The 9,284-nt window shown below is 69.1% G+C and overlaps 5 protein-coding genes across 8 annotated transcripts in view; 3 read left to right on the top strand and 2 right to left on the bottom strand.

The window, feature by feature from the left end:
• On the top strand, positions 1-1,756 carry BTBD18 (BTB domain containing 18). The gene is made up of 3 exons (XM_054828793.1): positions 1-140; positions 653-789; positions 915-1,756. Exons 2-3 carry the CDS (start codon positions 660-662, stop codon positions 1,754-1,756), a joined length of 972 nt encoding a protein of 323 aa, XP_054684768.1. The 5' UTR covers positions 1-140; positions 653-659.
• Positions 1,757-1,892: 136 nt separating this feature from the next.
• On the bottom strand, positions 1,893-3,269 carry SELENOH (selenoprotein H). Of its 3 annotated transcripts, none has more exons than XM_054829044.1 (5): positions 3,142-3,269; positions 2,587-2,733; positions 2,337-2,482; positions 2,138-2,251; positions 1,893-2,065 (listed from the first exon to the last, which is right to left on the bottom strand). In XM_054829044.1, the coding sequence occupies exons 2-4, from the start codon at positions 2,730-2,732 to the stop codon at positions 2,151-2,153; spliced, it is 393 nt and encodes a 130-aa protein (XP_054685019.1). In that variant the 5' UTR covers position 2,733; positions 3,142-3,269; the 3' UTR covers positions 1,893-2,065; positions 2,138-2,150. The 3 variants fall into 3 exon arrangements, with proteins under 3 accessions (XP_054685019.1, XP_054685017.1, XP_054685018.1); XM_054829042.1 differs by having other exon boundaries at positions 1,893-2,069; XM_054829043.1 differs by lacking the exon at positions 3,142-3,269 and adding an exon at positions 3,097-3,121 and having other exon boundaries at positions 1,893-2,069.
• A 267-nt stretch (positions 3,270-3,536) lies between these two features.
• Positions 3,537-6,171, bottom strand: TMX2 (thioredoxin related transmembrane protein 2). Of its 2 annotated transcripts, XM_054829031.1 has the most exons (8): positions 5,931-6,167; positions 5,374-5,434; positions 5,081-5,194; positions 4,645-4,721; positions 4,461-4,567; positions 4,296-4,361; positions 4,046-4,175; positions 3,537-3,908 (listed from the first exon to the last, which is right to left on the bottom strand). In XM_054829031.1, exons 1-8 carry the CDS (start codon positions 6,117-6,119, stop codon positions 3,762-3,764), a joined length of 891 nt encoding a protein of 296 aa, XP_054685006.1. In that variant the 5' UTR covers positions 6,120-6,167; the 3' UTR covers positions 3,537-3,761. The 2 variants fall into 2 exon arrangements, with proteins under 2 accessions (XP_054685006.1, XP_054685005.1); XM_054829030.1 differs by having other exon boundaries at positions 4,046-4,361; positions 5,931-6,171.
• Positions 6,172-6,355: 184 nt separating this feature from the next.
• On the top strand, positions 6,356-8,920 carry MED19 (mediator complex subunit 19). The gene is made up of 5 exons (XM_054829032.1): positions 6,356-6,604; positions 7,040-7,296; positions 7,398-7,494; positions 7,584-7,678; positions 7,855-8,920. The coding sequence occupies exons 1-5, from the start codon at positions 6,409-6,411 to the stop codon at positions 7,921-7,923; spliced, it is 714 nt and encodes a 237-aa protein (XP_054685007.1). The 5' UTR covers positions 6,356-6,408; the 3' UTR covers positions 7,924-8,920.
• Positions 7,781-9,284, top strand: part of TIMM10 (translocase of inner mitochondrial membrane 10) — a 46,314-nt gene continuing 44,810 nt past the window's right edge. Inside the window, exon 1 of the mRNA XM_054829045.1 lies at positions 7,781-7,784. The gene's annotated coding sequence lies outside the window, so the exon portion shown is untranslated. The remainder of the gene's footprint in view (positions 7,785-9,284) is intronic.

Consider the following 9,284-nt stretch of genomic DNA (forward strand, 5'->3'; position numbering starts at 1 on the left):
GCGAGACGGCGGGCGCGAGGCGCGCGTGTCCTGTGAGGAAGGGGCGCGGCCGCGTCCACGCGTGGCCCCTGGTGCCGGTCCCCGTCCTGTCCTCGGGCCCCTGGGGACCTCGGCGGCAGCCTCCCCCACCCCGCCGGCAGGTACGCGGCAGGCCCGGGGCTGTACGCCCGGGGCTGGGGGCGAGGGCCGGGCCGGGGGCCTGCGGCCGCGCGTCGGACCGGAGGCAGGCTGAGGGGCAGGCAGCGGGCCCCAAACCCGCCCGGTTTTGCCCCAAAATCGCCGTGGCCGGCGCCCTCTGGTGGCCGAGCGGAGCGCCAGGGGTTGGCAGGGGTGCGTGGGGCGTTGCACAGCCCGGTGGAGCTCTGCGTGGCCGTTGCACGGGCGTTTGGGCCTTTGCACGGCTGTGTGGGCTACCCCACAGGCACGTAGGGGTTGCACAGACACGGGCAGCCCCACACGCATGCAGGGCTTTGCACAGCTTTTGCATGGCTGTGTGGGCCATTGCACAGACACGCAAGCGATGCAAAACGTGCCTGTGCCCGTGCTCCTGCGCAGGCCCCACTACATCCCAGTCCCAAACCATTCAGGCCGGTCTGAAGTGGGGGAGGCAGGTGCTGATCCCTGTGTCCCCAGCACTGTGCTGTCTCCGCAGGGTGCCCATGAGCTCTCCGTTGGCCACCCCGAGGCTGCTGTACCGCAGCACCCGCCTGCTCCGCACGGCCTTCCAGCACCTCCACCAGCAGCAGCAGCGAGCGGATGTCTTTTGCGATGTGGTCCTGCAGGCTGAAGGTGAGCAGGCAGCGTGGCCCACGGAGGTGCCAGTGCCCTCAGGGGACCTGCAGGCAGGGTCCCCGCAGACACCCGGGGCGGGGGGGGTAGGCTGCGGGGTGGTGAGAGCCACTGTTGCATTGCAGGTGAGGCAGTGGTGGCCCACTGCTGCGTCCTCTCCGTTGGCAGCCCCTTCTTCATGGAGCAGCTGGGCCGGGAGCTGCCCCCCCGGGGTCACAGGGTGGTGCTGGAGCTGGGGGGGCTAAAGATCTGGGCGCTGCGCAAGCTGGTGCGCTTCCTCTACACCGCCGAGCTGGAGGCCACACGGGAGGAGGTGCAGGAGGTGCTGGCAGCTGCCCGACGCCTCCGTGTCACCGAGCTCGAGTCACTGCAGCTGCGGGGGGGACGCCTGGTGAGGCTGGGACCCCAGCGGCAACTCGACCGCTCCTGCCTGCGCCCCCCCCAGCATGGCTCCCCCATGGCAGAGGGTGGCAGCGCCCAGCCCGGCACTGCCGGCATCCCCCCCGGGAGCACTGGTGTGTCCCCGCAGGGGTGGCCATCCTCTCCAGGCACCACACGCTCCAGCCCCGGCCCCGTGGGGCGGGTGAAGCTGCGGAAGGTGGAGAGCAGGGGGTGCTGGGAGGTGGTACGGGAGAGGCAGCCCCCCGCTATGCCCAGCCCTGTGGCAGCGAGTGACGGGGAGGTGACAGAACTGCAGCCCCCGCCGGATGTGGGTGCACTGGGGCGAACAGACAGGCGCTCCGCTGCCCGGCGGCCCCCCCGGGCGGCCTGGAGGAAGCAGAGCCAGGTGTCCCCCACACCCCAGCAGGGCTGCAGGCAGGTGGTGCCACCAGGGGGGGACCCAGGCGACCCCGAGGAGGAGGAGGTGGACGTGGGGATGGCGGAGCCGTGCCTGCCCCCCGGCACCGTCTGTGTCTGGCCCTGCCCCTCGTCTGAGTCGGATGAGGAGGTGGACGTCCTCACCTAGGGGGGCCAGCTCTGCCCCCCAGCCGCTGCCTGCACTCAAGGCAATGCAGGCAGGGCTGCCCTCACCCTAGGCGAAGAGGCTGCCGCAGTCCCAGGCTGCGTGGCATTGAAATAAAGTTGGAGCCGGCAGAGCTGTGTCGTGGGGCTGCCAAGCTTTATTGGGGAATGGCGGGGGAAACAAGGGGGAGCCGGGGGTCCAGCGATGGCTGCCTGTGGCAGAGCTGCAGCATCGGAGACGGGACTGGGGCGGGTGCTCCCCACTTTGTCTCGCCTCTTCATGGATGCTCGTGCCGCGGGTGCCGGTCCTGGCCTGGCTGCAGGGAGAGGGTGGCCAGTACGTGGTCCCTGTCCCATCCCTGTCCCCGACCCCGACCCCGCTCACCTGGCCGCCGCCTCTACGCCAAGCTGCTCTTGAGGGCTTCCACCACAGCCTCTGGCTGGGGGAACTTCAGCTTGCGGGGGGGCCCCTTCCCAATGCCGCTCCACAGCTCCACGGCTGGAGAGGACACGGGGGGGGACACGGGTCAGGGGTGCCGGGTAGCCCCCTCCCCGCCTCCCCCCACCCCGGCCCCGGCACTCACTGCTGCCGTCCTCCTTCACCAGGGACACCTCGAAGCTGTTCCTGCGCGGCTGCCGGGGGTTGATCTCCACGGGGAGGTGGGCCACGGCCCCGCGCAGGGCCTCGCTCACTGCCGCCGCGTTGCGCCCGAACACCCGTCAGCTCTTGCTGGGGGGACACGGGGAGGGTCAGCACCCGCGGGGGGCACCCCAAGGACCCCCCCCACACCACCCTTCGGCACCCGAGCGGTGTCGGGGTGCAGGCCGGCTCACCAGTGCTCGATGACGATGCGGGGGCCGGTGCCCCCCGGGCTGCCCTCGGCCTGGGAGCGCGCCCGCTTCTGCGGGGCACCCGCCTGCTCCGGTGCCTCGGCCGCCGGCGGCTGCCGGGCCCCGCGCTTCCTCCCGCGGGGAGCCATCCTGGGGAGAGGCGATGGGGGCCTGGGCAACGGCGGGGGGGGGGGGGGGGTTACCCCGGGATGCCGCCGTGGGGGACAGGAATGCTGCCGGGGGGGGACACCCCGGGGATCCCGCTGTAGGGAGGGGGAGAAGGGTCCCCACGGGGATCCTGCTGTGGGAGGGGGTGAGGAAGGGCGAGTCCCCGGGGATCCACCATGGGGGGGAAGGGGGGGTCCCCACTGGGATTCTGCCGCGGGAGGTGGGAAGGGGGGGTCCCGAGGACCCCGCTTTGGGGGAGTGGGCGGGAAGGGGCGCGCCGGGGATGCCGCCGCAGGGAGAGGACAAGGGCAGGGACAGGGGCCGGTACGGGGCGGGAAGAAGGACCCGGGTCCCGCTCCGGGGTCACGGAGCGGCCGCGCCGCCTCCTACCTGCCGCGCCGCGCCGACCACGTGCCGGGATCACGGGGCACCGCGCCGGCCTCCGCCACTCGGGCGAGCGCGGGGGGGGGGGGGGGGGCGCGGTGGTGTCGGGGCTGAACGGCGCTCCGGAGCCCGCGGGCCAGGGGACCGGGCCGACCCCCCCACACTTCCCCCCCCCTCCCCTCCCCGCACGCCTCCACGGGACCCCCCTCGCCCTTCCCGGGTCAGCGGTGGCGGGGCGGCCCGGGCACGCGCACACCCCCCCGCCACGTTCGGTGGTTCCGCCCGCGCGCCCGCCGCTCCCCCTCCCCCCCCCGCAGCCAGCGCCGCGGTGCCAACCAATCGGAGCACGGCGCCTTCACGTGGCCCCGCCCCCGCGGCAAGCCCCATCCCACGGGCACGGGCACGGGCACGGACCGTTTATTGTCAGCGATGAGGATGAGCGTTAACCGAGCGCGGAGTCTGTCCCACTGCCCTGCCCGCACCAGGGCCCTGCCACACGGGGGCTGCGGGAGCCCCCCTGCTCACCCGGGGCTTGGCGGGACCCACCCCACCCAGAGCAGCCCCTGCGGGGCTGGTGCCACCAGGGTGACGGTGACGTGGTGATGGGTGACGGCACACAGCAGCTTCTACTTGTCCTTCTTGGTCTCCCCGTTGGGGTGTCCGGCAGCTGCCTGCACTCCAGGGGGCTCCTCGGGCCCCTCCTCCCGCGGCTTCGACTGCTTCTTGGCCTTCTGGTAGAGCTCGTTGAGGTTGAACTCCCGGATCACGTTCTCCTGCAGCCGAGAGGCAGCGTGGGCACCCCCAGGGACCCCAGACCCCCCTGCTCCCTTCCCAGAGCACAGGCTGGCTGCAGAGCCCCATCCTGCCCCGGAGGCGGGGGGGGGATAGGGGGCAGGAACATCCCACCCACCTCGGAGAAGGTCCAGGACACGGCCCGGCCCTTCTTGTCGATCTGCGGCCGGCGCATGGTCTCTATCCCGCCCTGGAAGAGGATGAGGGTGGGCAGCTGCTTGGTGAGGGGCGAGGTGCTGACCTTGTACCTGCGACAGGAGCAGGAGAGGATGGCGGTGACTCCCAGGCAGCTGGAGGGGGCTGGGGGGGGGACTCCTGGGGACTCTGCCCGGCACAGGCCCTGCTGCCCAGGCCACCTCCCGCCAGACCTGGTGCTGACATCCGTGTACCGGCCGACGTCCACCTTCCCGAAGTGCAGCCCCGAGCAGTTGTACCTGGGGAGGAGGGGGACGCGTGCTGTGAGTGCCGCAGACAACTGCAGGGCTAAGCCCCAGCCCCAGGGCTCGCCAAGGCTCCCGGCGGGCACCACTCACTTGAGAGAGAGGTCGGCAAAGATGGGGGCAAAGGACTGGCACTCGCTGGACCAGTTGGCGAAGAACTCGACGATCCAGGTCACCCGCTTGTCCCGGTCCAGCTCCTCCTGCCGCAGGGCCATAGGGATCAGCGGGGCATGGCAGGCAGAGCCCCCCCAGCACCCCCTGGGGAGGGGATACTCACATCTATGGTCTTGTCGCTGAAGTACTTGATGTACTCGGGGCCCATGTAGAGGGGCGGCTTGCAGGTCATCAGGAACACTGCAATGACAGCACCCCTGAGCACCCCCAGCACCCGGAAGGCCCAGGCTGGGTTTGGGGTGAGGCTCCTCCTCCCCAGAGCAGATGGGGAAACCGAGGCAGAGCGAGCCCTGGGGCAGGCAGACTTCCCCTTCAAGGCGCTTCCTGAGACACCCCCCCCGCCCACCGCTGCCTCCTAAGCCCACAGAGACTCCTTACATCTGCAGCCTCCTCCAGCAACGAAGGCCACAGGCAAGAGGGAGCTCTGGCCCTTCCAGCCGGGTGGGGTGGAGGACAGGTGGGGGCAGCGGGTGCTGAGGACAGACCGAGCTGTGCCAAGGGGGCACCAGCGCTGCGGATTCTCCCCCGGCAGGTCTCACCTATGCAGAGCGTGAGGTAGAGCAGGCCCATGCGAATGTCGAGGCGGAAGAAGAGGATGGCGTTCGCTACTTTGCTGAACATGAAAATGTTCCCGATGTGCTGCTCCACGGTGACTGGGGAAAGGAGAAAGGAATAGAAAATGGGGCCAGATCCCCCTAGAAAACGTGGGGGAGTCCTGAAGAAGGGCCAGATCCGGTCCTCCAGATCCCAACCCATCCTGTTCCTTGGGGGACACCCCATGAGCAGCCCCACAGCCCCCCGTGGCCACCCCACAGCACAGGCCCCAACTCACTGGAGCGTCGGTTCTTCATCATCACGATGGCGCTGAGGAACATGAGGATCTCCACCTCCCGCTGGGACAGGAGAGACAGCGTGAGCAGGGGGCACCCGTGGGACGCTGCAGCCACCCAGCACCGCCAGGCTGCAGAGCCTGGGAGCGGCCGCCAGCACCGGCCGCAGCCGTACCGCCCTCCTGCAGTCAGCCTGCTCCTGGCCCGGCCTGGCACAGGGACGAGTGGCCGTGCCAGGCCCTGCTGGCCCCAAGTCCCTGCCAGGTCCCTGCCTCCTCCCGGAGCTCCTTTCTCTGCCGAATCCCGAGGGGCAGACAGCGAGGAGAAGGGGCTGCCCCTGCCACGACGGACACGGCCTCCCACCCTCACCGGTGCCTGGGGAGCCCCTCAGCAATGGGATGGTGCCGGCAAACCAATGTCAACGGCTACCGGGCCTCCCCCGTCCTTCAGCAGGGCCGGGGACGCAGGCCCAGCGGAAGGTCAGACCCGAGGGGTGCGGGGGTAGGCCGGGGCCGTGCCCGGGGCCGTGCCGCTGCCCCGGCACGCCGAGCCGCCTCACCCAGTCGAAGTCGCAGGGGTTGCCGTCCTCACGCTGGGAGGGCAGCCCTTGGCAGAGCGGCGGGACCTTGCGGACGAGCAGGAAGGCGGTGGCGAGCAGGGCGGAGAGCGGGTAGTAGGGCCGCACCAGCCAGCGGCACAGCCCCGGCACCGAGTACAGCAGCGCCAGCAGCGGCGCCACCACCGCCATCTTCACCTCCGCTCTCCCGGCCGCCGTGCGGCCGCCCCGCTCCTATTGGGCCGCCCGCCTGCTCGTCTGAGGGAGGCGAAACTTCTTTTCCGCTGGCCAATGAGGAGCGGTAGTCAGGCTCTTCCCATACCCCAACGGACCAATGAGAGGGGAGAGAGAAGCGGCCAATCAGAAGGGTAGGAGCGAGTCTCCCTTAGCAACCGGGGCAGGAGGCGGGGCCTGGGCAGCGATCGGCCAATCGCGGCGGGGCGGGGCGGTGGGCCGGCCCCGCGCGGGGCACGCCGGGAAGATGGAGAACTTCTCGGCGCTGTTCGGCGGGGCCGAGCCGCCGCCCGCCGCCGCCGCCGCGGCCCTGGGCTTCGGACCCGCCAAGGCGCCAGGCGCCGGGTCCGCGCCGCCTCCCGCCGCCGCCGCGCCGCCGCCGGGCGAGGACGCGGCCCGCAAGGCCGCCTCCGGCCCCTTCTACCTACTGCGGGAGCTGCCAGGTGCGGGGCGGGACCGCGAGGCGGGGGCGGGCGCCGCGGTCCACCAATCGGCGCGGCGATACGGGGCCGCCGCCGCAACTGGCGTCGCGACGGACCAATGAGGGGAGAAGATAGTGGGCAGGGAGGCGTGAACCGGCAGAGGGGACGGCCAATGAACCTGCAGGGGGCGGGGCCAAGCACCTCGCTGACGAGTGGGAAAATGGGGCCTTAGGGGTCCGGGCCGGGGAGCGGGGCCGGGGGGGCCCGGTGCTGGGGTGGGGAAGGGGATCGAGACTGGGGGTCACCGGGGCGGGGAGCACGGCCAGGAGGTCCCGGGGCCTGGGCAGGGGAGCGGGGCCGGGGCCGGGACGGGGGGGATCCTGATGGCGGGGCGGGGAAGGCGAGGGGGGCCGGGTGGCAGCACCACCCCATCCCCGCTGCGGGTCACGGGCACAGGCACCACGGAGCTGACGGGCAGCACCAACCTGATCACGCACTACAACCTGGAGCACGCCTACAACAAGTTCTGCGGCAAGAAGGTGAAGGAGAAGCTCAGCAACTTCCTCCCTGACCTGCCCGGCATGATCGACCTGCCCGGCTCCCACGACAACAGCAGCCTGCGCTCCCTCATCGAGAAGCCCCCCATCTGCGGCAGCTCCTTCACCCCCCTCACCGGCACCATGCTGACGGGCTTCCGTCTCCACGCTGGCCCGGTGAGCCCGGAGCTGAGAGCTGGGGGGCGCCCACACGGGCTGGAGGCAGCGGGGCGGGAGGTGCCTGGCCCGGCCTGACCAGCGCTGTCTCCTCTCCCCAGCTGCCCGAGCAGTGCCGGCTGATGCACATCCAGCCACCCAAGAAGAAGAACAAGCACAAGCACAAGCAGAGCCGCACCCAGGATCCTGTCCCCCCAGGTAAGGGGCTGTGCCTCGCTGCCACAGCCGCCCCCTCTTCCATCCAGCTCTGGGGGATGCCCAGCTCATCCGGCACTCTTGTTCTTCAGAAACCCCCTCAGACTCCGACCACAAGAAGAAAAAGAAGAAAAAAGAGGAAGATCCGGAACGGAAGAGGAAGAAGAAAGAGAAGAAGAAAAAGAAGGTGGGTGGGGAGAGCCAGGGTCTGATTCCCAGCCTGTGCCCTCCCTAGGAGCTGTCTGGCAGCAAGCTTGGCCCAGGCAGCAGCAGGGCAGGGAGCCCGGGAGCAGCCATTTCCCCGGGGAGCGCTGCTGTCGAGCAGGAGGTCTCACGGGATACACATCTGTCCTTCCTCCACAGAACCGGCACAGCCCAGAGCACCCGGGGGTGGGCAGCTCCCAGGCCAGCAGCAGCAGCAGCTTGCGGTGAGCCCCGGGGATCCCCCAGCCAACTGGAACAGCCCTGACTGACCTTGGAGGGACTCGTCCCTCCTGCAGCGCTCAGCAGGGGGGCTCGGGCTGGCCTGTCCCCCCCCACACACACTGGCAGAGAGGACACCCCCGCAGCCCCCCACTTGCGTCGTGCAGCCAGCCAGGACCAGGGGACACGGACTCTGCTGGCACTGGGGTTGCCAACCTTGGCCTTTTATACCAAAACCCCCCAGTAGATCGGGGCCATTCTTTTTTAGTCACCTTTTAATTAAAATCTCTGCTCTGAGGAGGGGCTGGTGGCAGTGGCTGCTGCAACCCTCGGCCGTCGGGGCGAGGTGAGGAGCTGAGACCAGGGGAGTCTATGGGGCGTGTGGGATCGGCACTGCCCCGACACGCTGCGGCCTGGGGCGGAGGATGGCGGCTGAGCTCCCGCCCCAGCGCTGGGCCCATCTCCTGCCCGAGCAGGGGCGAGGTGGGCACCCACCTTGGCTGGGTTGAGGGGCGCTGTGCTCCTCTGCCCCTCACCACCCAGGCCTGGCGGGGACAGGAGCAACCCTGGAGAGGCACTGTGTCCCTGCGCGGCAGCGGCTGCTGGCAGAGCACCCGGGGCTGCCGTCATGGGCAGCGTGAACTCCAGCAGCAGTCACAGCACGACACCAAGGTCGTCCTTTGGTCCCACTGTCTTGCACAGGAGCCCGAGCCTCACCAGCTCCTGCGACGCTTTCCTCACACCCTGAAAAAAAACCACCTTACCTTCTGTGGGAGCAGAATTTGCCCAAAACAGCCGGAGGAGGTGCCTCCCCAAAACAGGGCCAGGCTCAGCTTTCCTCAGGCCCCCCCCCCCCTTCCTCTCCCCCCCAAAAGAAGGGAGGGAAGGCTGAGACCCTGAAGGACACGAGCCCTGCAGGGCTCCTCTGTCCCTGGACGCTAAACAAAGCACACGCATGCCTGCTGGGGTGGCTCATTAAATATTCTTTTATTCCTCGTTTTTAAAATGGCTAATAATAATAATAAAAAAAAAAAAAAAACCAAAAAACAAACCACCCCACAATGGCGTGGCTCTGCGGAGGCCACAGGACAGATATTGCCATAGAGAAAGAGTCAAGTAGTGCCTGAAGTTTTGCGGGCCCCCGCGGGGGTTGGTTTGCCTGGGCAGGGGGACAGGGAGCGCTGGGCTCCTTGGCTGCTTTTTTTTTTGGCATGTGGTGAGAAAATATTGCTTTACGGGGATATGCCCCGCTGGCCTTCCTCTTCCCCGAACGGAAATAAAAACACCAGTGTGACAGCAAGAAACCCATTAAACCCATTTCAGACCCATTTAAAAAAACAAAACCACAACAAAAACAGCCCACCCCCAAC

Source organism: Grus americana, chromosome 5 (genome assembly GCF_028858705.1).
Source record: "Grus americana isolate bGruAme1 chromosome 5, bGruAme1.mat, whole genome shotgun sequence".
In the NCBI taxonomy this organism is placed as follows: domain Eukaryota; kingdom Metazoa; phylum Chordata; class Aves; order Gruiformes; family Gruidae; genus Grus; species Grus americana.